Source organism: Brassica oleracea, chromosome C8 (genome assembly GCF_000695525.1).
Source record: "Brassica oleracea var. oleracea cultivar TO1000 chromosome C8, BOL, whole genome shotgun sequence".
Taxonomy (NCBI): Eukaryota; Viridiplantae; Streptophyta; class Magnoliopsida; order Brassicales; family Brassicaceae; genus Brassica; species Brassica oleracea.
In genome coordinates, this window is record NC_027755.1 from 37,873,165 (window position 1) to 37,897,498 (window position 24,334).

Sequence of the window (24,334 nt, forward strand, 5' to 3'; positions counted from 1 at the left end):
AAAACTAAAGCTCTCAATATGTTTCTCTCAGATCATATGGAACACCTCTCCATTAGACCTATATTTATATGAAAAACAATTCCCTTTAACATATGGGATATGGAAAACACAAACCTAACCTAAATAGAAACTTCCTTTTCCTATTTCTAGGTTTCCTTATTGTGTTTATCTTAACATATTAAACATCTAATAATATGTTAAGTTTCCACAAGTTTGGAATTATCCAACATTGTTTCCATACATATTTACGTATTATGATCTATTAATATACATATACAATGAGTGGTATAATATATATACTACAAAGAAATGCAAAAACATATATGTGAAAATTCTAGCATCTAAAAAAGGAAAACTTAACTTTGTTTGGTTTTGTTTGCTTAGCAATCGAGGCATGTAAGAGGGAGTTATCAGAGATGGCGACATACAATCTGTACAGACGACCAGAGCGCTCGGAGCAGACAATCGGTGAATGTAGACATGTAGTCTTGGAGAAATTTGTAACTATTAAAGATTCATCGCCCTCCAATGAAGAAGAAGATGAAGAGTTCGACTATGAACACGGAACTCATGATCCGGACAATGATTCTGAGGACAAGAACATGAAATCTGATTGGCTTAAGTCTGTTCAGCTCTGGAACCAGCCAGAACCTATTCTTCCCAAAGAGGTAAAATATATAAGATATCCATATTGAAACGCATACTAGCTAACTTATGACAACGCTCTAAATATTTTTATTTTGCGATTTAGGAACGGTTGCAACCAAAGATGATTGAGACCATTGTGGAGATAGATGAAAAGTATAGGAAAATATCCAATCGTTAACAGTGGTGAAGAAAGGAAGAGAGAGGCGGAGAAAGACGCAAGAAGAAAGCAAAAAAGGTGTTGGTCGTCGCAGTTGCATAGACGCTTCTTTCAAAACCTAGGTGGAGCATGGTGAGTTTCAATATTCATATATGATTTTTTTTTTAAATTGATCTTTGGGGTTCATGGTATTCTAGTTAGTATATTGATTTTGGTTCCATTTGTAGTAGCTACACCAAAACAAATCAGAGAATTAATGAATGTTGGTGGATTAACAAATGATGAAGTCAAAAGTCATTTACAAATCCTACTAAACACATGCAATTATTTTAGTAGGTCTTGTGAAGTTGTGAAAGGCAAAAACCCTTTTTCATAAAAAAAAGGGTTGTGAATGGCAAGAAACTACTCCAAAGAAAAAAAAAAAAGAAAAAACTACTGCAAGGAACATTGTTTGAAGCAACGCCTCCTGCTCGAGAAGGTGAAATATCCTGAAGATTTCTCGAGCACCAATACATGACAACCTGCTAAGTGCTCACTTGAGCGCAAAACAGTCCTTCAATGGTCACTCTCCCCTTCTTTCGAAATGTTTATGCTTCGGAAGAGGATTATTAGGGTTTAGGGTTTAGGGTTTAGGGTTTATGGTTTAGGGTTTAGGGTTTAGGGTTTATGGTTTAGGGTTTAGGGTTTAGGGTTTATGGTTTAGGGTTTAGGGTTTAGGGTTTATGGTTTAGGGTTTAGGGTTTAGGGTTTATGGTTTAGGGTTTAGGGTTTAGGGTTTATGGTTTAGGGTTTAGGGTTTAGGGTTTATGGTTTAGGGTTTAGGGTTTAGGGTTTATGGTTTAGGGTTTAGGGTTTAGGGTTTATGGTTTAGGGTTTAGGGTTTAGGGTTTATGGTTTAGGGTTTAGGGTTTAGGGTTTATGGTTTAGGGTTTAGGGTTTAGGGTTTATGGTTTAGGGTTTAGGGTTTAGGGTTTATGGTTTAGGGTTTAGGGTTTAGGGTTTATGGTTTAGGGTTTAGGGTTTAGGGTTTATGGTTTAGGGTTTAGGGTTTAGGGTTTAGAGTTGAGAAATGAGGTTTTGGGGATAAGATTTCAAATTTTGAAAAGTAAAAAAATTAAAATTTTCAAAAGATAAAGTTAGAAATATGTTATTTTGGTCATTTTAGTTTTTGAGTACTATTTTTGTGATATAAAAAGTGCTATTTTGGAGATTTGCCCATACTGAAAACAAAAATATCTTCATCGCCTCTCGAAAAACCTAGGGCAGCAGTCGCCATGGACGAATCCGCCAAGAAAGTAATTCTTCTTCGATCCTTATCGCTTACTGAATTATAGTTTCTTCTTCGTAGGATTAGATCTTTTGTAACGTAGGGTCTGGAATTGAACGGTAGTGATGCAGAGATTCGAAAAAGCAGGGTCGTTTCTTTTTGAGATTTGTATCTGTAATTAGATAGATAGATCATGTGTGGCGGTGATTAATTAATATCTTTTGCAACAGCATCAGGAGAATTTCCGTTGAGGGATACGACACCTCCCTTCGTATGGAGGATGTCGATGATGCTTTGAGAGAACACTTGGCTTCATGTGGAAAAATAATTCATGTTTCTATTCCCAGAAACTATGAAGAGACGATTCTCTGCAGGTTCGTGGCTTCTTCCTCCAGCTCTTAACAGCTTCTTACTATATAATTAACTTGTTGTCTTTTGTTTTACATATTTTACAAATTAAGTCATACCCGTTTCACGAAAATCACCTTGAGAATGACTTGGCTCCTATGAAAGACGTCAAAGTCTATCTGCCACAACAGACGTAAATTACTCTTTCCTTTCTGATTATTTATTTATTATTTGGGAATTGTGTCTGTGTGTTTTTGTCACGTTGATAATATGATACTCCTGCATTATTAGGTTGAAGGTTACGGGTTATGACACTTCCCTTCCTGTCGAGGATATCGAGATAGAGCTAGAGAAATATTTCTCTTCACATGGTTCTTTTGTTTACCAAGATGAAACCGCTTCTGGTGCTATCAAAACGTTTGTGTCTTATTTTTTTTTTTAATTTATCCATTGCTAATTTATCCATTGCTAACTAGTGACTTATTTTTGAGTTGACAGCAAAGCTTACATTTATGTCCGAGGTCCAGATGCTGTAGACAAGGCTCTGGAACTTAGTGGTCGTTCTGTGGAAGGCTTGAATTTTGTAGTTACTAAAGTTTATCCACTTCCAGAAAATCCACCCATGTCTGGCTTCATTCACCCAAGTACGTAAATTTGATTCTTTATTCTTTTTTTTTAACCAAGTAAAACCTTTCATTGATTCGTCAACTCGCTTCACTAGGGAGCAGATAGAAGATCCAAATCTATGTTTCATTACTGAGGGACAGCAGAAGAAGAGTGTACATCGGAGGGAAATCAGAAGAAGAAGAAGAAGAATAAGAAGAGCAAGACCAGGGAGGGAATTCAGAAGAAGAAGAAGAGTGAGACTAGGGAGGGAAAACAGAAGAAGGGAGTAGAAATTTCTCTCTGAGGAGAAGACGTGCTTATGATATTAACTTCTGTGCAATGTGTTGTCCAAAAAAAAAAAAAAACTTGTGTGCTATGCAAACCTTCTTTTCTTTTGTCTGGATATTGAATGTAGTGTTTGATGTTTAGCAACTAAAGACATATCAAAATCTACATTCCAGAAATGTGTTCACGGTTATTCCTATAATGGATCCAAATCTAATCTTAACCGGAAGCTTCTTCAGTAGTGTTGAAGTCCATCAAGCTCTATCAACCTCTGTAATTCCTCTTTTCTACTATGCTTCTCTCCTCAAGATTATAGCCCATCATCGGTCTCAACTAGGTAACACCTGCTTCTTTCTTTTAAAGCCAGTATCTATCATAGCCTAGCAGCATCATTATGTCTGATCTCCATATATCTTTGAGATCATCACAAAATTAGCCGGGTGTCTTGGTTCAAGCTTTGACCAACTTGATATGCCATTTTCTCTCTCCAGCATTTTCTCCAAAACTCTTTCACAAGCTTCAGTGTCTCCACTATTTGCCTATCCTTCTAAAACGTGGCATCATATTCCCCATTTGAATATAGACGAATACCGTAGTGTTCCATAACACAGCGTCTCTCTCAGTGGACAGATTTTAAAACCCCACCCAAAGCCGAGCCGACACCAAGTCCTTGTTAAGTATATACACATTAAGTCCAAGTACAACTTTTTTTCTAACCACCTCAGAGAACACTTTATATCCGATAAATTTGCTTCAACTTGAGATCATATGTTTGATCCTTCTCTCTTTTTGATCTCTACTTTTGAATCTTCTACAAAATACACGATTTAGTTTCGTAACATCTTAATATTTCATTCTTGTTCACGCAAACTATATGTTAGTATCCTTTGCAGTTCGTAAAAAATGGACAAAATTAACATACCCACCTCTAGAACTCAGGTTGTTAACACACCTCCAACATTTTTACTACTAAGCTAAATGAATTTTGGGAAAATTTTGGTCAAAATTTATTTATATATATTTCTGAAAGCCGGAATCCCTTGCTTCTGTAAATTTAACATACCCCCAACATTTTTACCATTTAGTATAATCGTATGTATATTTGCCGTTTTTTTTGTCAACACTGAAGTAAATGGTTACATACGTTGAAAACAATAACTTATCCAAATGAAATATACAAGGATTTGAAACTATATAAGAAAAACTCATTCCAACTATGGGTTGGCTTTTAAAAGCCATCAGTTATTAACCGATTATTAATATAAACTGAGTATTCACTATTCAGGTTTGGGCTTGTTTAAATAGGCCGTTTTAGTATGAATAATTCGACTAATGCATTATTCGACTAATTCATTATTAACAAACTGTTTGGGTCTAGACAAATTATCTATTTATAAATCTGAAAGTTTGGTAAGATAATTTTTTAAGTTTACTATTCAGGTTTGGGCTTATTTAAATCCCAAAATAAAAGCCTTTGTCCTTATCCTGAAATAGAATGCGTAGACATATATATAACCAGCAAAACATATAAGAGTAACAGAAGTACTCTAACAATGCCACCACCTCTTTTCTTTCTTACATCTACAAATGATTTGAACCAGAGCGGTTTGCTTCATGAGCAGGTAGTGAAGATACAAACTTAGTAAAGTAAATGCAGTAGTAGACATTAAGGATTATGGTCCTTAATGGCTGCTACTACATTTTGTTCGTAGCTCCAGCGATTAAGCAAGCGTCAGCTACCAGAAACGACATCCTGTAATTGTGGATATACAACGTTGTGTTTATATAGTGATACATTAAGAAGAAGATCCGATAGTTTGTTTTACAAAAAAAAGAAGAAGATCCGTTTGTTCTGAGTCTTTAACTAAACTTTTAACATTATCAAATTAATGGCAAAGAAAACAGCAGAGCATCCCAAAAGGTGGTGATGACATGATTGTTTGGAATAAAGGTGGTGATGAAATAGATGATAGACCAAGCACGGTCACTTCCAGGGGCTAAAGGTCTTCCTAAGCACATGCATTTGGTCACGCTCATAAGCAATGATTCTCTTGAGAGGAGAAAAAAAAAAAGAAATCTCAAACTCCATAGCCAGTTGCTACATCAGAGCTATAAACACAGTAAGTTGAGTTTTTACTGGGTCTTGAATAGTAGAGACGCAAGATTCGTCCCGTTCCGGGTCGATTTTATATATTCTTTACTCTCTCAAGATAGTGATTATATTGCCATATAAATGTATTCATCATTTTCTCTAAAATTGTCCTAAAGCAGCATGATCAAGAGGCAAAGCAATATGGATTACAACCAGAAACGGGAGAGATGTGGCCAATACATGGAAGCTCTTGAAGAAGAACGTCGCAAGATTCATGTCTTCCAACGTGAACTCCCTCTTTGCTTAGATCTTGTAAACCAAGGTACCTATGCATATATACCAAAATTACAATACTATACCAACAAAATTACAATACTACTAATACTATACCAACAAAATTAACAAATACACAATGGATAATATACTAACATTTGCATACATAGTTGAAACTTCTTTAATAATAGTAAAATCATAATTCTTTTTATATTTAAATTGCAGAGGTACATAAATAAAAACCAAACCCGTCAGGATCATAATAATATCATCAACTAAAAGTTATTAGACTATTTTAAAAGGGTTTTATATTGGTTAGATCTGATTAAGCAAAAAAGTTAAAACACACATACGAGAACTATACAAGTTTATATCAATCATCCTGTCTTCTTTATTTTAATATATTTGTTACAGTCATCATCCCTAAGTTCTAATACAAACTCCAATAAAATCATCAGCGCATTGAAGTGCGCTTTCTCCCTCCAACATTCTAGACTATTTTCTTCTCATGCTTCATATTCTTCTTCTTCTTCTTCTTCTTCACGTCAGCTTTCACAGGGATAAAATCCACACGGCTCATCTGAAGTTGAAACGCCGGAACAATCTTGCTTCCGCAGCTACAAAAACTTCCTAACCAGTCAAAGCTTCCAAGTCTCGCTTTACACTTGGGACACAGTAACTTTCCTTCAGGCAGATCATCTTCCACAGCTGACATAGCAAGAGAAAATCAGACTAATCAAGAAACCACTACAGATCTACAATGTGTGTGATTAAGAGTATTACCTTCATTCATCCAGCTGAGAGGCTCTACGAATACAGAAGTACATTTTTTCTGATCACCAGGATTCTTGTTGTGAACCTCTCCCATCATGTTTTTAAACATGTCATCAAACTCTAAATCAGCCTCACCAGGAGTGTGATCAATGGCTTGCTTCTGAAGCAACAAAACATTCCTGCATTTCTTGCACTGGAACGTACTACCACTACCCTCATTTGACATTCTCGGATCAGCCCTTAACTTTAGTTTGTCAAATCTCTTATTTTTGCTGTATAAATAAGCTGGTATGACAAAGCAACAAGACATCATATAATCAGATACATGGCTAAACGTGAATGCAATTATTATGATGACTAAATCAAAACCTATAGTTTTTAGACGGAAATGCTTGTAAATAGAGCTGGAACGGTCAACTTTGAAGTTCATTCTTTCAAACAAATCCAACTGCAAGATGTGAAAACATTGATGATTATTATGAACATTCACATCAGTTCACAGAGCTGTAAATATATATCAAATAATTTAGTCTTCACCTGTTTTAAGAAGCCAAGATTGGGTCTAGCGTGAGCACTTTGCTTCAGTGACGCCAACGCATCTGTAAAAACAAAACAACATATCAATTAACGGGAATAATGAGATATTAAAAATCATAGTATATACCTTGACAAGAAAGCTTTTCGGTCCTCATAAGATACGCAATGACCATAGAAGCACTGAAACAAAAAAACGTAATAGTTATAGTCAAGAGAAGTAAAGAAAAACAACAAACATAACTAAGTGATTTTACCTTCGAGATTCTCCTGCAAAGCAATGAACTAAAACACCTTTCTCTTTGCGGCCAGCATCAATAAAATCCAAGCAAATATCGAAAAAATCAAGCAGATTCTCCCATTCTTGATCGTAAGCAAACACAGCCATTCTAGTAAACTTGATATCTTTGCCAGTATGTTCAAGTGAATATAGAAGATTCCCAGATGGCAACGCACTCTCTGTCGCAAACTCTCTGCCTTGATGATCATCATCACCAACATACACTTCCTTGATTTCTTTTGAGTCTAGTCTTACGTTGCGCCATTCCTCGAACACAGATATGGAAGGGCAGTGTAAAACTGTAAGAACGTGCGAAATTTCGGAGCTACCATTCTTGAGAACTTCAGCAGCGGCACAAATATCGCCGAGGTATATATTCTCCCTAATTAGGTCAAGCTTCTGCATTGTCGATGAGAAGAACCCTGGACGAACAGAGGCTGAAGTCGAAGTCGGAGAAGAGGAACGCGAGATCGATGAGGTTTGGTTTGTATTTATTTCCTTTTACTTTTAAACCTTCTGACTTATCTAGAGGGGGTTTCAAGTTTTAATCCAAAACCAAAAAGAAAAATCACCGACACTTTAAAAAATAAAAAATAATTACGGACACTTTTGTTATAATACCGGTTAGTGGGGATCCCCCGGTTGGTATCATCCTTTGTTTTGTTATAGACTTTTGGATCGTTCAAAGATGGTAAATTTTTTTTTTTTTTTGAAAAAGGGCTTAAAGATAGTAAAGTTTTTTTTTAAAAGTACAGTGTTGTAAATCGTAAGAACATCTTAGATTAGGATGAGATTATTACCAGAAATTAAGAAACCGTTTTTTAACTTTTAACTTTTAAATAAAAATTTAAGAACCAGTTCTTAACTTTTTTAGTTAAAAGTTAAGAAACAGTTTCTTAACTTTTGTTAAGAATCCAACTCAAAGAATTTTGGGTTAATGACAGTCAAAGGTCGCAGGTATGTTCATGATATGTCGAAACGAAAAACATATCGCCACATATATTACCGACAATGAATGTCGTATAAAATATTCTATTAAATCAGTCTGACATTCATTTTTTTTAATAAACATAGTAGCTAATTTTATTCCATTAAGAGAAAACGACGACAACAGTTCCAAACACAACTTTAACGTAAAATACATAACACAATTAACGTGCTTGATTAGAAACATGATATTTTATAGCATATCAATATCATATTTATTTTATTTTATTTTGCTACGCTATTTCAGCCAAGCATTTTTCTTGATAAACCAGCGTAGTCAAAAGTGGCTGAGGAAGTTTTCAAGATAAAAGCTCCTAATGCCCATTCTAGTGGTATGTCTTTCTCTCCTGCTTTACTCGCAAACTCAATTCTGCAAAGACAAAACAAACACAGTTTTATTTTATTTATCGAAACCTAAAAATTCAACATTGATTGTTAAGACCGTTCTTGAATTTGTGCGATAACATATTTACCTTCCATCATCAAGAGCAAAACCAAGACTATCGTGAAGCATTGAGATAATATATGCTGATGAGAAGCAGTACCCAAGCAAATACTCTTCTTTTGTTGTTGGGTGTTCTGCTTTCAGTTCCGACCATTTTTCTTTACAGTACCTCTTTCCAGCTGGAATCATTTCAGCTAGCCAATCCTTTTCATCCAACTCAAAGAACTGATTCATACATAAACATTAGTCGACCAATGTTCCATTAAAAAAACCCAACCATGCAGATATGAGTTTTTGGATTATATTATACCTTGGACGTGTAGTAGAAATTTGATGTCGCCAAAAAATGTCCTTGTAGATCAGGTGTGAATGTTGATCCAATTGAACAATGCTCATAAGGACATTTCTCTGTACATAACAAAACGTACCAAAGCTGAATCCTGATAAAGAAACTTGACATTCACCAACGATGTTCAGCTATATTGATAAAGTTATCTTACCGTTTCCTTCCTGCAACATTGCATATGTTGCGGATCGGCATTTGGTGAAATTACCAGCAGCTTGAAGTGAACCTGTTAATCTGCCTTCCTCGAATGAATCCATGTGTGAATTTTTGTCGAGGTTGTAACCTTTAGGAGTACAAGGGTCAGTAACTACTACGTCTTCTGGAGAATTTGCAGCTGCAAGGATTGAAACACTGTATGAGTTTTGAGATAAATAAGCTTATTTCAATTTGCGTAAAGGTAACTCCCCAGTTTAAGTAAGCTGACTATTCATTAAAAAAAAAAACAATTTAAGTAAGCTGATAATTGTTACTCTTTAAAGATTTATCAACAAGTACCTGAGTTATGGAGTGATGCCCATAACTTTTCATGTGCTTCATTCTGCAAGGTGACAAAAGTTAATAGCTTCTTCAACATCAACATTAGTGTTTGGTGGCATGTTATACAATTTTTGATGAAACTAAAATAAATTATAATAGTATATACAAGATCAATAAGCAGCAAACAAATAAGGACAAACAATTACACGAGTTTCAAAAAAACTTTTAAATGAATGATCCAAAGAATAGTACTCAAAGAAAAATGGTCTGCTCTAATAAGTGACCTGTCCAAGGTGGAGGAAGCTGTGACTATAGATCTTGTACGAAACATTTCCATAAGATAACGTACGCAAGAACTCAGGAGGCACATTCTCACTTGACACAAATGTCACCTAAACAAATTCACAAATTAAAGTTACCATTTTCACCACCTAGTTGAGGTTAATCTCAAAATTGACAGGGAAAAGAGATTATACCTGTGCAGAAGCCCCACCAAGCTCAACAATCCCTGTTGTTTTCAAAGGATCACCTCCAAGCGAACCAAGTGCATAGTTTGCTGTTACCCAAGCATATATACCTTCATCAGATCCTGCCAAAAAATGTTTTCCAAAAGATTTCTAATTAATAATTATTTAACTCCTAATAGATTGGCACATTTGATATATACAGAAAGAAACAAAAAGAAAAATACAAACCACTCCAATAATACTAACAAGAAGTAAACTTGAACATCTCTCAAGCCTTAATGCCTCAATGCAGGTCAGCCATCAATAAAAACCCTAATCCTAATTAATATAAAATGGCATTACTAACCAGAGATAACCGAGGCCCATTCGTCACGAAACTTAAACCCTGAAGATCTAAGAACTCTTCTGACAACATCTAAGATCTGTTCCTGAACATCTTCTTCAAGCAATCTCATTCCAGCAGTAGCCATTAACCTAATGTCACTCCTCTTCAAACTTGCCTTCGGAACTCTCCCCTTGGCGAACTCCACAAGTTTCGTGACTGACACGCTAGCTTCTTCCGGATGATCAGCATACGAAGACAAACCAGGATTCAGCTTCAAGTTAGCGTAGTTGTCTCCACTGAAGTCGTAAACCGGTTTCCCTGACTGGAACCAGTACCGGAACAAGTGAACTCTGCTCCCTGAACTCCCGGCATCGATAACGACGCTATACCGGTACGAGCTTATTGTCCAGTTCCATCCGGAGAACAGGATTGGATAAAGAAGAAATATTAACCCTAACGTGAAAGCCACGGAAACGAGTGAAGTGAGGATTAACAGGAGAAATGGTATGGAGGGTTTCGACTTGGGCTTAGTGAAAGTGTATGCCGATGGTAATGATTGGTGGTGGTCTGGTGAAATCTGAACCATGAGAGGATCCATCTCCGACTTCATTTTTTTTCAAACCTGAAAACGAGCATGAGATCGTTCGCATCAACGACGTTTAAGTAACCGCAACGAAAGCTAACTAGATAAGATAAGCATGAGATCTGAACGTATAGTATAACATACATGAAAAAAAACAAAACTATAATATAGAGAATAGCAATTTCTTTGTCTTTGTGAATCCTAAGTTCATGCGTTTATTTAATATAGAACCTGACTCTTTTTTAATGGTGCAAATCGGAGTTTGAAACGGCAGTTCGAAGACCGCCGGCGATGGAGCTCGTCGGCTACACTACGTACTCTCAGTCTCCTGTATTTTGTAGTGAAGAAGAAATCATTGAGGGCATATTTATGAACACCTAACTCCTTGACTTTCGGGTCAGGTCGGGTAGGGTCTAGTTATAATTCAAAACGTGATTCACAAGCCCCTCTAAACGACAGAGCCAACTAACAAAGCGAGGCCCCATATTGATGGACATAAATCCATGGGGATTCTAAAATACAACCTACAATAGAGACATCTAGTAATATCTATCAATACTATTAAACTTAGATCTTGCGCGGATATTTTCACTTTTATGTATATATATTAAATTATATTCTCTCCGTTTTATATTTTAAGTAGTTTTAGAGAAATGTTTTTGTTTCAAAATGTAAGTAGTTTTCGTATTTCTAGGTAACTTTTACATTTATTGAATACAGTGTGACCAATCAAATTAAATAGACTTATTTTTTATTGGTTAAATTATATCTAACCTATTTATTATAAAATACTTTTTAAAAACATAATAATTTTCTTAATCTTCGTGCTTTTAGCCAAAACTACTTATATTATAAAACGGAGGGAGTATAATTTTTTCAAATCCAATAATTTTGTTGTTTATATTTTTTTCTATTAAATGAATTGTTTGAATCCACCACATGTATTTTTGTTTCTTCTTATTATAAACATATCTTATTGGATTTCTGCTTAATTATTAGAAAAATAATATATAGTTTCTTAAAAAAATTAAAATTGTTTTATATTTAACATCTTATTATAAAAATTAAATTTACATGTATTTTTTTTATTTAAGTTTTAAATAATAAACAATTTTATTTGATAGTTTTAACAATTAAAAAACATTCGTATACACTAATCTTTAAGCATTTAATATTAGTTATTAGCACATATGATAAAATGAACTAATGAATTTTAAAAAAAACATTGATAATTTTTTTAAAAAGTTACAATTGAAGGTATATTATTAAAATATAAGTTTATATGTAATGTAATTCAAACATATACAAATTTAAATAAGCCTTTACAACAATATATAAATCTTATCTATTGAAACATTATATATCTTATAAATGGGCCAATAATAGGGTGAGCAAAAAAATTGAACCAAACCAAACCGAACTGACCCAACCAAACTCAAACCGATCTAAACCAAACCAAAATATATTTCCAAACCATCTGGTTAAAGGATTTATCAATCCAAATGGTTTGGTTTTGTTCAAAAAAAAAGAAGTGGTTATTGAATTATATTAATAATATTAAAATTTAAGATATTTCTTTACATTTTTACCACAAAAAAAATTACGATATTTAACCATCTAACCTAAACAACTATTTTTATACATTTTACTTATAAATAAATAGAAGAAATACATTAACAATAAAATAGAAATATAAATATCATAAACTATCACCAAAACAAAAAAAAAGCTACTTGTGATATATATATATGCTTATCATAAACTATGACCAAAACAGAAAATTACTATGCAATAGCTTATAAGTTAGTTTCATATGTAAGATTGTTTATATGGTTAATTTGGAAAAAAAACATAAGATGTGTTTATATTTATTTATAATATTAGATTTGACTTTAGATAACAATTACTGTTTTGACGAATATAATAATGATCTTAGGAGTATATTTTATGTTTTGTATACATGTGTTTTCGGATAATTCGAAATTTGAAATGCACGGGTCAAGATTCTTAAAATACACATTAATGACTTCCTTCCAATCTTATATGAAAGTAGTTATTATAGTCAATAATATATGAGGTGAATTAGTAATGATGTCAAAATTTTATTAATAAATAAATGAAATATGACTTTTTAGTAATAGTCAATTTTTTAAAATATCACTTATGAATCAAGGTTGTGACTTCTATTTTAATATATAAGAAGGGAAAGAGTTTTAATAAATACTAGATTTTGACTCGTGCAACCGCATGAGTATTTATTTTCACGTATATATATATCATTAGCAGTATATATTTTTAACATTAATTGTATATTTAAATTTGTATATGACTCTTTCAAACATAAAAAAATTATTTTTTATATGATACTTAGTTGCTTGTTTCAAACTGTTACATGTATTTTTCATTTTTATTATATTTTTATTTTATTGGATTTGCATTTGATTATTAAACTAATTGATATATGAATGACAGAACATATGCGAAAATTATTTTGTATTTAAATTATATATTATTTTTATTAAATATTTACATATGTATATTTTATATTTAAATTGAAATATAAAATAAATAAATAATTATTTAGTAATTTTAATTATATTTATGAAAATTTTAAAATAAATAATTATTTAGTATTTTTAAAAATATTTAATTAGTAACTGATTTTATTTTATATTTAGTAATATATTAATAGTAGACGATTTTGGAAACTTTTTTTAAAATACTATTCATGTTATTTTATTAAAGTATTAATAATATCTTGTGTGATTAGGTTCATTATTCATATCCCATTATGATGAATATTAAATTTTGATCTACACTTACAAAAAAACCAGATTATTTTTATTTTTATTTTTATTTTATTAAACTTGTTTTAAATTGTTTATAGTCGTATTTCTAATGATTTATAACTCAAATGAGATCATTCATTTTTAACTTGTCTTGTATTGATCAAAGGTTGTTTTAATATGAATATGAATGAGTTAATATATTTATTTACCATCTATATTTATTTGAATGTATTAACCGTAATAACTGTAATCTATTTTCATATTCTGAAATCTGTTTGTTTTTCAAAATATTTTAGATTTTATTGTACCATTTTTTAGATATATAGTAAATAAATAATAACAATAGTGAGGTACATTTTAAACATTGTTAGATCTCAAACAAATATAGATTTCAAGAATAGAGATTTTTTTTATATTTGAGTATTATATAAATTTGATTTTGGTGATTATATATGAGCTGATGATAAAGAAACATATATTATGAAATTATAAGTAAGATATAACATAATATATGAAAGACATAACATTTCATGTGTTGGTAAATATATGTGTTTGAAAACTAATGCTATAAATCAAGCTTTAGATTCTTGTAATTAAAGAATTGAACAAAAAGAAACCGAGCTTTAGTTTTCATTAGAAAATTGAACAAAAAAAGAAGCGAAAGTTTGTGCCTTGTTTTACCAAAAAATACGTTGGTACCTTATTAATCATTTCTTTTAATGAAGAGGAAAGAGTAGAACAGCAGATTGTAGGTAAATCTTGTTTTAATATTTTTGCATCTAATAGGGTAGAATATTACTACTGTTAACGAAGAGGAAAATATGAAACAGCAAGATTGTAGGTAAATCTCGTTTAAATACTTTTGCATTAATAGGTAAAATATATGGAAAATGATGAAACCATTAAATTTGATGATTTTTTAATAAATAAGTCATACTTATATTTTAATAGATAAGATTAGAGATTAATTGTAACATGACTTTCTAGTATTAGGTCCATTAGGTCCATTTTCGAAAAAAACACACATAAATCAAAGTTGTGACTTCTGTTTTAATATATAAGATATGAATGAGTTAATATGTTTATTTACCATCTCTATTTATTTGAATGTATTAACCGTAATAACTGTAATCTATTTTCATATTCTGAAATATGTTTGTTTTTCAAAATATTTTAGATTTTATTGTACCATTTTTTAGATATATAGTAAATAAATAATAACAATAGTGAGGTACATTTAAACATTGTTAGATCTGAAACAAATATAGATTTCAAGAATAGAGATTTTTTTTATATTTGAGTATTATATAAATTTGATTTTGGTGATTATATATGAGCTGATAAAGAAACATATATTATGAAATTATAAGTAAGATATAACATAATATATGAAAACCATAACATTTCATGTGTTGGTAAATATATGTGTTTGAAAATTAATGCTATAAATCAAGCTTTAGATTCTTGTAATTAAAGAATTGAACAAAGAGAAACCAAGCTTTAGTTTTCATTAGAAAATTGAACAAAAAAAAGAAGTGGAAGTTTGTGCCTTGTTTTACCAAAAAAATACGTTGGTACCTTATTAATCATTTCTTTTAATGAAGAGGAAAGAGTAGGTAAATATTGTTTTAATATTTTTGCATCTAATATGGTAGAATATTAGTTGACTATTGTTAACGGAGAAGAAAGTATGAAACAGCAAGATTGTAGGTAAATCTAGGTTAAATACTTTTGCATTAATTGGTAAAATATACGGAAAATGATGAAACCATTAAATTTGATGATTTTCTAATAAATGAGTCATACTTATATTTTAATAGATAAAATTAGAGACTAATTGTAACATGATTTTCTAGTATTAGGTCTATTAAGTCCATTTTCTAAAAAATTACACATAAATCAAAGCTGTAACTTCTGTTTTAAACTTGACTATTTTTTTGGTATTACCTTATATTTTTTCTAACTATACATTTATTTATTCTAGCTATGATGATTTATCTTTTGTGTTACTGTCAAAAGTTAACGAAAATCCCTAATTTCATGGATTACAATAATTGCCTATATCCAAGCATACCTAATGGCCCACAATAAATGTAAGTCTTATATTGACATTCACAAATATACGACACCTACCATAGCTTTTATTCAAATATGAAATAAATAGAATATAAACATATGAAAAAGAACGAGTTATTATTAATTCTCTATAACCATTCAATTACCAGTTTATATTCCAAAATTAGATTCATATTACTAAATCAGGATGGAGTCTGATAAACTGTATACTATATCATTCATATTTTTTAAGTATTGAACAAGTTAAAAAAAAAGTTTTGATTAAGTTCATATTACCAATTCTTGCATCAATTCAATATATATTAACCAATATACACCTCACGTCTTCAGTTTTACATTTCTTAATGTTAGTAAAATTAATTTTACATTTCATAAAATTTCCTTAAATATTTATAATATTCACTGATTTTAACCATTGGCCGACGTGAGAAATACAGTTTATATTATACATAGAAAACAGAAAATGTAAGCCTTATATCATAATATTTGTACTATTAGAATATAATCATTTTTAAAATCTTCTACAGAAAATGTAAGCCTTATATCATAATATTCTTTTGTTATTACAAGAATTCAAAATTATTTACTTATAAAAAAATAAAAACAAAACACCCGCTTGAGCGTATTGATACAATTATAATCTTAATTTTAATTACCAAAAAATCCAAAACTATAACCAAAACCTAAACCCAAAACATAAAAAATATATGTAATATCGAAATGTATCTTAAATACACAAATATACCTAATATACATAAAACAGTTTAGGTACTATGTGTTCTTGGGTAGGATACAGACTCAAACATAGACCTATAAGTTCAAAAAAAAATACCTAATTGGTACTTTACCTGACCCGAAGCTGAACCAAGCCTTTATTGGTACTTTGCCTAGGACCCAAAGGTTTGGTTCGGCTTTTGGTTAGTTTCTGTTTGATTTTTTCGTCTCGATAAAATGTATATGCCTGAGAGAAAATTACAAAAATTGTACATACAAATTCTCAAATAAACTAATTTATAAATTATATAATATTTTTAAAAACTACCTTTTTCGATATAATATAACTTTGTAATATAATAATATTTAACAATTCCAAAATACTAACTCATCTCAATAATATTAAATTTTAACAATAAAAAAATATCATTAGATTCATATAAGATTGTATCGGATCAACCAGTATCAAATTGCGGGTTAATAATGAGATTTTGGATTTTACCGGGTTTTATCAAGTTTTTATATATTAGATTTTAACTAAATCCAGATTGTATTATATTCGGATTAACGGATTTACCAGCTCAACCGCGGATCTGAGCCTGGTACAAAAATATTTCAAAAACTATTAAAAACCTACAAATCTATGCTGATAAATTATCTCAAATTTGCCAAGTAAATCTTCTATCTTACCAATTCAACAAATAAAACTTTTATAAAATGCACATAAAATATAAAAATATTGTTGTAACATAAGAATATACATACAATATCTCAGTTGTAAGAAAATAAAAAAATACATTGCGATATCTCAAACAAATCAAATGATATATAATTTTAGACAATAAATCATTCCGTTTTTGATATAATACCATTTTGGAACTTATTAATGTACATTAAAACCAAAACATTAATTCATATTGAACATTGTTATTAGCCGAAAAATCCGCGTTTTCGAAACGCGGGTCAAAATCTAGTATGTGTTAATATTTAATTGGTTGGTATTTTAAAATTTATAAGAAATCTATATCAGATTTTTTTTTTTTTTAATTTTTGTTTTAGAATCTTTCAAAGTCTCTTATGAAAATCTCTAGTGTGTGTTTCTTAATATTTTAAGAGATTCAAGATTAGATGCTTCCACTGAAGGTGTTTTATCGAGCCCCTCTAAAAGAACAAACTACAAAAGACAAGATGCGTATTTTATACGAGAAGTCCTGCATTAGAAAATGATAACTCGTCCGAGATAATTTCACTTTTGATATATCTTCATCCGAGGTAACGAAGTTCGTTTTATGATCTTGGTCCTTGAAGATTTCTTAAATAGTCATTTTTTTTTTGAAAAGAATAAATAATAATAAGTATCCACCTTATACTATAATATATCAGAAGATAGTGAGAAAAACCTTTTTAAGTATCCTACGTACGTTAGTTGGAGACGTGGAGTGATTTGAATAGTGCTATATAATTTGAGGAATGTAATATTACACCAAATATGTAAGCTTTAATACTAACTTCAACACCTTTTGTGTTCTATTGTTATTATTACATCAACAAAGTCATTATTGATCATATGTATCGCACCATATCAATGCTAGTTGACCGAAGAACACTGTATGAAATATCAATGAAATTATGAAAGTATGTTTCAAAACTGACGTAACCAAACTTTATAACTCGAAGTTATAATCGACGTAGTTCAAGACTGAGAGAAGCTCGTCGCGGCTATCTAGTCTCCTTTTTTGGTACCGGAGAAGAATTTGGTCACTGGAGCGCCAATTTACATACTGTGTCTGTACAAGTTTAATTAGCATACCTACTCTTTAGACTTGGGGTTCGTTTCATATTAGATGTGTGATTCACGTGATTTGCTAATAGCCATATATGTCTACCTCAACGTGGTCCAACGGAAGGCCTACAATACTTTTCCGATTTTGTTGTATTACGAACGGTGTTTGGAATTACGCTTAGGGTAAGCTCTAACGCAAAATTAATTAACGGATAGTTGTTTAAGAGATTTCAATCACACTCGAGATATTTTTTTCGAAAGACAATTAATCATGATGTCTTAATATTTCGTGAAAAATAATAATTTTTTTCTAAAGAATAAAGTAGTATAGTATTTTGTTTCCAGAAAGCGTTCATATAGGTCGTAAGGTATCCTAGGAAATTAATTATTGAATCGGTAATTACAGAAAAAAAAATCTTGAAATCTTAGGAAACTTTTTCCTCTACAAACTTATCAGTGATTTAATGAGTCTTTCAAAAAAAAACTCAAATCAGATTTTTTTTATTGCCGTGTGGAATATATATCGTTTTATGATATCAGGGATTTATTTGGAGTTGAATCTACTAAAAAATTTCTATGGTGTCTCTAGGTTCGTTTCTATGTGTCTCAGGGAGTAAATATAGCTAGCACCAATAAAGCTCTTACGCTTACCTTCCTGCAACATTGCAAATGTAGCGGATGGACAATATTCTGAGTAACTTACCAGCAGTTCGAGCTAGAACTTTTGACGAAAATGTAACCTTTAGGAGTAAAGGATCAGTAACTATTCTTTCCCCTGTAGACTTTGCAGCTGTATGGATTGACCGAAACTCAAGTGATTACTTTAAGGGTTTATCTCAACAACTATCCAGAGTTCTATAATGATTCAAACAACTCTTCTGGAGTGATTTCTAACCTTCCATTGAGGGGACAATTTGTTTTCTTATCCAAAATTGTAGAAGTAAAATTTGTCAGTTCTTATGTGACTTTGGTTTTAGTGAGAAATATTATGTTCTAGTTATTGTAGAGAAGTTAGGGCTTAAAATGAGTCATACTCCTAAGTCCTATCAACTCAAGATGATGTTTGGTCCTTCAACCAAAACACATAAGGATGTACGACGATCAGCACCGTCTTAAAAAGATTAACGACCTTAGGCAAAAGATAAAATAAAGCCCTTTATGAGTTTTTTTTCAAAAAGATTAACGACCTTAGGCAAAAGATAAGATAAAGCCCTTTATGAGTTTTTTTTCAACCATTATTTGCATTTCCTTAAATTAAAGCAAGAAAAAAATGGTATTCAAAGAAAAAAAAATAAAAATAAAATTTTGTGTGTAAATTAGTTTTTTTTTAATAAAAAATTGAGAATGGTGCAAGCTAACATTTTTTTTGTTTTTATTATATTTAAATTAGGTTTAGTTAATCATAAACTTTTTATTATAATTGTATCAACTAATTGATATTTAACAAAAAAAAATAAAATTTTTTAATTAATAAAATAACACTGTATTTTTTTTAGATCTATGGACCCATAGAAATTGCTCATGTTGTCAGACGACGATTATCATTTTTTTTATCCATAATTATTCAATCAAATTGCAAGTGTAGAAAAGTAATTAGAATAATTATGTATCAAATCCACATAAACTGAAAACTGCACTATAAATTTTGTTGATAAGAATTAAACTACTAGCAACACAGGAGTGTTGCTCAACGGAGAAGATATATTTGAAAACTTCCTACTCGGGTCGGGTCAGATATTCAGAACATGTGCATACCGAGGCCCACGTAGGTCTATTTGTAATACGTGGGCTAGTTCTAATGAACAAATTACGGAACGCTCACGTCACACATTCCAATTTGGCTTTATTTACGACACATGGACATAAACTCGGTATAGAAGATGATACCTATTACGAATATTCCCTAGAACAAAGAAAAGATAGGGCATGGATGGATGATGGTTTTATATTATAGCTGTAACGTTTCATAAATTACAGTAACCCCTTCAATATGTATTTTTTTTTGTATCTGCCTTCAATATGTATTTGCGTTCTGCGTTTTTTGTGTTTTGTAGACTGTCGACGTTCACAAATATGAAATTCATAGGATTTGATCCCTTTTAGTGACAAAAAAAAGAAGAAGGATTTTATCCCTTTGATGTGTGGAAGAAATTCTGTAGCCAAACAACTTCCTCCAAGATTGGGTGTGAATGTTGATCCAACAGAACAATTAATGCTTATGAGCACAACTCTCCGTACACAACAAAAATACCAAAGCTGCGCACATAAGATTATGAACACAATTAACACTGAGCAACGATATGTAGCTACACCAATAACGCTCTTTACCTTTTCCTTCCGGCAATATGGTGGTGAATGAATGCAGTGTCCTTAAACTTTGTTTGCCCGGTCACTAGTGTCCTTAAGCCTTGCACACGCTTTCATGCATCGGTGAGCTAAATATATATAAACTGGTTCGCAAGTTGTAAATTTGTAATAGTATAGTTTCGTCATTTTATGATTAATTAAGCATATTATAAAATGGATATATCTCTCGTCAATATTTTCAGTTCACAATCTTTTTTTTTTATCCTTTTGGATCCATCTTTCGACTTGGCTTTTTATACTAAAGGTATAAATGTGTTTTATATATACAAGCAACAATTTACAAAATACACTATTTCAATTTAGTTAATTTAAAAAAATGTAATAGTATATTAATATCCTTTGTCTGGCGAAAAAGAGGAGAAAACGAATAATTTAATTACGATGTTAAGCTACGACTATTGACCAGTAATATACAATAAGCAGTATCGTAGGTGTATTAACGGGAAGTGGATTAGTAGTGGTTGCTCACTATAGTTCCATGTACCTTCTCCTCTATTATTCAAGAATTTTCTATGCTCACCATGTTGCTTGTTTTCTGGCTAAAGTGTTTTTTCTAATCAAGGTTAAAGTGTTTAATATGTATTCATTCCTAAGTAACTCGTTTGATAAAAGATAGTTTCAAAATTAATGGCATAACATGTTTAACACTATTCGTGGACAGATCCTAAATTAACAATTAGTTATGATTTTAATTTGAGTTTTGGTTTCTTTCTTACAAAGCATTCATTAGCGAATAATTAATTGTTCGCACATGTACATTAGCTGGCTATAGATGTATGAATAGTTTGGACTTGGTTCACATGATCACATGTTGTAACGTGTACGTTTAGTATCTTTTCTTCCCAAATTGTCAATTAGTTAAGCATATCAGAAATGGATATACCCTCAAAAATATTTTTGTTTTTTTTTCTTTTCTCTCTACTTAGATCAATCTTCCTACTTGGCTTTAGATTATAGTAATGGTTGGTCCACAACCCTTGGACACATAAGGCATTAGGAAAATCAAACTCCGCTACCTCGTCGAACATACATACACTAAAATCCCGCAAATTTGAAGTTCTATGATGAAGACTTTTCACTCTATCAAAAAAATATCGTAAATCATTGCAAAAGCAAATTTAAAAGATATGTTAGTTTCATTGTTTATCAAAACTAAAATAAAACAATTAAATAGCGACATGGTAAAACTATTCATAACTTATCGTGAACCAACTCTAGATAATAAAGCTGTACTCTACAATTTTAACTTTGATGAAAATTTAAATCGTTTTATTTCAGTTTAATCAAAAAGTTTAAGCTTATTGTCTACTAGTAGAGTAAACGTCAGAGATATATAACTCCCCCCTCCGCCAAGATTTATATTAAGTGTTTCAAGAAAGATCATGGGATCGATTTTTCATTTCTTTAATTAATCACGAGGCATTAATAAAAAAGTTGGTATCAAGGGATATGTTATCTGTCTTTGACTATAAATCTGAAGTCGAAAGGTCTCAAGTCTATATGCATTGCGAAAACAAGAGTAGAACAAAATGGGAGGAAAGGGTTGGTTTTTGCTCAAGCTTCTAATGTTTCAAGGTCTTTTCACTTCACCTCCTCAAGATCCAGGCTTTGATTTCTTCTACTTTGTTCTTCAGGTATATAAATATACTCGGATTTAACTCATTTTTGACAATCATGTATATATAAAGTCCTGTGAAATTTTGTAATTCTGATGTTAGTACAAAACTAGAAATGAAAAGCCAAATAATTTGTTTTAAAATATATTATGCAGTGGCCAGGAGCCTATTGTGATACAAAACGTGCTTGTTGCTATCCAACATCCGGTAAACCTGCGGCAGATTTTGGCATCCACGGTCTGTGGCCCAATTACAAAGACGGTTCGTATCCATCAAACTGCGATCCTGACAATGAATTTGATCCATCTGAGGTATATATGTAATAGTATTGATTATGTGAGATTCCTTCAACGTTTTTTATTTCTATATAAAAATAAAAAATACATTTTTGAATGTAGATATCGGATTTGGTAAGTACTTTGCAAACGAAGTGGCCAACATTATCGTGTCCGAGCAACGAAGGGTTCAAGTTTTGGGAACACGAGTGGGAAAAACACGGCACGTGTTCCGAATCCGTAATGGATCAACATAAGTACTTTGAGAATACTCTTGCACTCAGAGATAGAGTCAATCTTCTTCAAATCCTCACAGGCGCTGGTATAGATATATACACTAATTAATTAATAAAGACACTAGATCTAATCAGTGTATTCATTTACATATGCTTAAACTCTAATATATTTTTTCCTTTTTTTGTATGTGTGTGGTAACTATATAGGAATCGAACCAAATGACGAATTCTATAAACTTAAAGACATTAAAAAGGCGATAAAAGAAGCAACTGGGTTTACTCCAGTAATCAACTGTAACAAAGATCCGGAGAAAAACAGTCAGCTTCACGAGATCTTCTTTTGCGTTGATACATCAGGAACCGAGTTTATCGAATGTCCAATTATCCCTAGAGATAGATGTCCTTCTCATCTCCAGTTTGCTAAGTTTTAATCATATCTTTCTTAATTTGAGTGTTCTGTTATAAACCTTTTCTAATTTCTCTCTCTATTTCCAGACTCTAAAATGTAATGTTCTACATGTTACCTGATTTATCGAAAATTTAATAATACAAGCTTTGGTGTGATATATTGAAGTGTAATATTCTAATGCATGATTTACGTTCCATGAAACTTCAACCCTAATACATGTTAAGGAACAACTTTTAGTGGCGTCACAAAATGGATAGTTGCTTTATTTGATTTCTTAAACTGAAATAGTCTCTTTTGAGGGCATAACAGATCGACTTATTCTTGGGTTCACCCCCTAGGTTGAACCTAGAGGTTCACCAACCAATAGGATTATGTTATTTCATATTCGATATCTTTAAAAAAAAGAAACAAAATATTGTCAAATTATATTATCTTTTTAAAATTAAAAGGTAAAAAAAAATAAATAAAAAATAGTAATAATTACAAAATAAATATTTTTAACGTCGTCAGCAAAACATTAAACCCTAAATCCTAATCTCTAAACCTTAAATCCTAAACCCTAAACCCTTGGGTAAACCCTAAACTCTAGGATAAATCTTAAATTCTAAGATAAATCTTAAACTCTAAATCAAAATCACTAAACACGAAAACACTCAAGGGTTTAGGGTTTAGGATTTAGGGTTTAGAGTTTTAGGGTTTAGTGTTTTTATTTAGAGTTTAGGATTTATCCAAGGGTTTAGGGTTTACCGAAAGGTTTAGAGTTTATCCAAAGATTTAGAGTTTACCTAAGGGTTTAGGGTTTAGGATTTAGGGATTAGAATTTAGGGTTTAGGATTTAGGGATTAGGATTTAGAGTTTAAGGATTAGGATTTAGGGTTTAGTATTTTGCTGACGACGTTAAAAATATTACCTCGTATCTTTCTCACTGTAGTTGAAGTCATTGTTTCAGAATGTGTTGTAGAACCTTCAAGTAATTTTTTTTTTTTTTTTTTTTTTTTTCTTCTTTTTTTTTTTTTTTTTATTTTAAAAACATAATATAACTTGATAATATTTTGTTTTTTTTTTTAAAAGATATGAAATTTGAAATAATGAAATACTATTGGCCGGTGAATCCTCGTTAATAAACAGATCCTTGGATTAAGTGCCAGTGACTCCAACTTTAGCAAATCGTACCA

At 31.3% G+C, this 24,334-nt stretch overlaps 4 protein-coding genes and 1 pseudogene across 5 annotated transcripts; 3 read left to right on the forward strand and 2 right to left on the reverse strand.

The window, feature by feature from the left end:
* Positions 1 to 941, forward strand: part of LOC106309340 — a 3,030-nt pseudogene extending 2,089 nt beyond the window's left edge.
* Positions 942 to 2,038: 1,097 nt separating this feature from the next.
* LOC106310226 lies at positions 2,039 to 3,504 on the forward strand. The gene is made up of 6 exons (XM_013747459.1): positions 2,039 to 2,219; positions 2,303 to 2,446; positions 2,534 to 2,613; positions 2,712 to 2,837; positions 2,919 to 3,064; positions 3,142 to 3,504. Exons 3-6 carry the CDS (start codon positions 2,579 to 2,581, stop codon positions 3,150 to 3,152), a joined length of 318 nt encoding a protein of 105 aa, XP_013602913.1. The 5' UTR covers positions 2,039 to 2,219; positions 2,303 to 2,446; positions 2,534 to 2,578; the 3' UTR covers positions 3,153 to 3,504.
* Positions 3,505 to 6,063: 2,559 nt separating this feature from the next.
* LOC106310882 (dual specificity protein phosphatase 12-like) lies at positions 6,064 to 7,736 on the reverse strand. Its single transcript, XM_013748116.1, has 6 exons — positions 7,242 to 7,736; positions 7,115 to 7,167; positions 6,988 to 7,049; positions 6,820 to 6,898; positions 6,460 to 6,735; positions 6,064 to 6,384 (listed from the first exon to the last, which is right to left on the reverse strand). Exons 1-6 carry the CDS (start codon positions 7,667 to 7,669, stop codon positions 6,167 to 6,169), a joined length of 1,116 nt encoding a protein of 371 aa, XP_013603570.1. The 5' UTR covers positions 7,670 to 7,736; the 3' UTR covers positions 6,064 to 6,166.
* A 573-nt stretch (positions 7,737 to 8,309) lies between these two features.
* LOC106309614 (probable apyrase 5) lies at positions 8,310 to 11,244 on the reverse strand. 2 transcript variants are annotated; one of them, XM_013746676.1, is made up of 9 exons: positions 11,126 to 11,244; positions 10,333 to 10,933; positions 9,996 to 10,108; positions 9,804 to 9,911; positions 9,538 to 9,580; positions 9,197 to 9,376; positions 9,007 to 9,104; positions 8,725 to 8,921; positions 8,310 to 8,621 (listed from the first exon to the last, which is right to left on the reverse strand). In XM_013746676.1, exons 2-9 carry the CDS (start codon positions 10,919 to 10,921, stop codon positions 8,495 to 8,497), a joined length of 1,455 nt encoding a protein of 484 aa, XP_013602130.1. In that variant the 5' UTR covers positions 10,922 to 10,933; positions 11,126 to 11,244; the 3' UTR covers positions 8,310 to 8,494. The 2 variants fall into 2 exon arrangements, with proteins under 2 accessions (XP_013602130.1, XP_013602131.1); XM_013746677.1 differs by having other exon boundaries at positions 11,131 to 11,242.
* Positions 11,245 to 22,011: 10,767 nt separating this feature from the next.
* LOC106310731 (ribonuclease 3-like) lies at positions 22,012 to 23,316 on the forward strand. The gene is made up of 4 exons (XM_013747952.1): positions 22,012 to 22,257; positions 22,395 to 22,550; positions 22,638 to 22,836; positions 22,958 to 23,316. The coding sequence occupies exons 1-4, from the start codon at positions 22,153 to 22,155 to the stop codon at positions 23,179 to 23,181; spliced, it is 684 nt and encodes a 227-aa protein (XP_013603406.1). The 5' UTR covers positions 22,012 to 22,152; the 3' UTR covers positions 23,182 to 23,316.
* Positions 23,317 to 24,334: the final 1,018 nt, after the last annotated feature.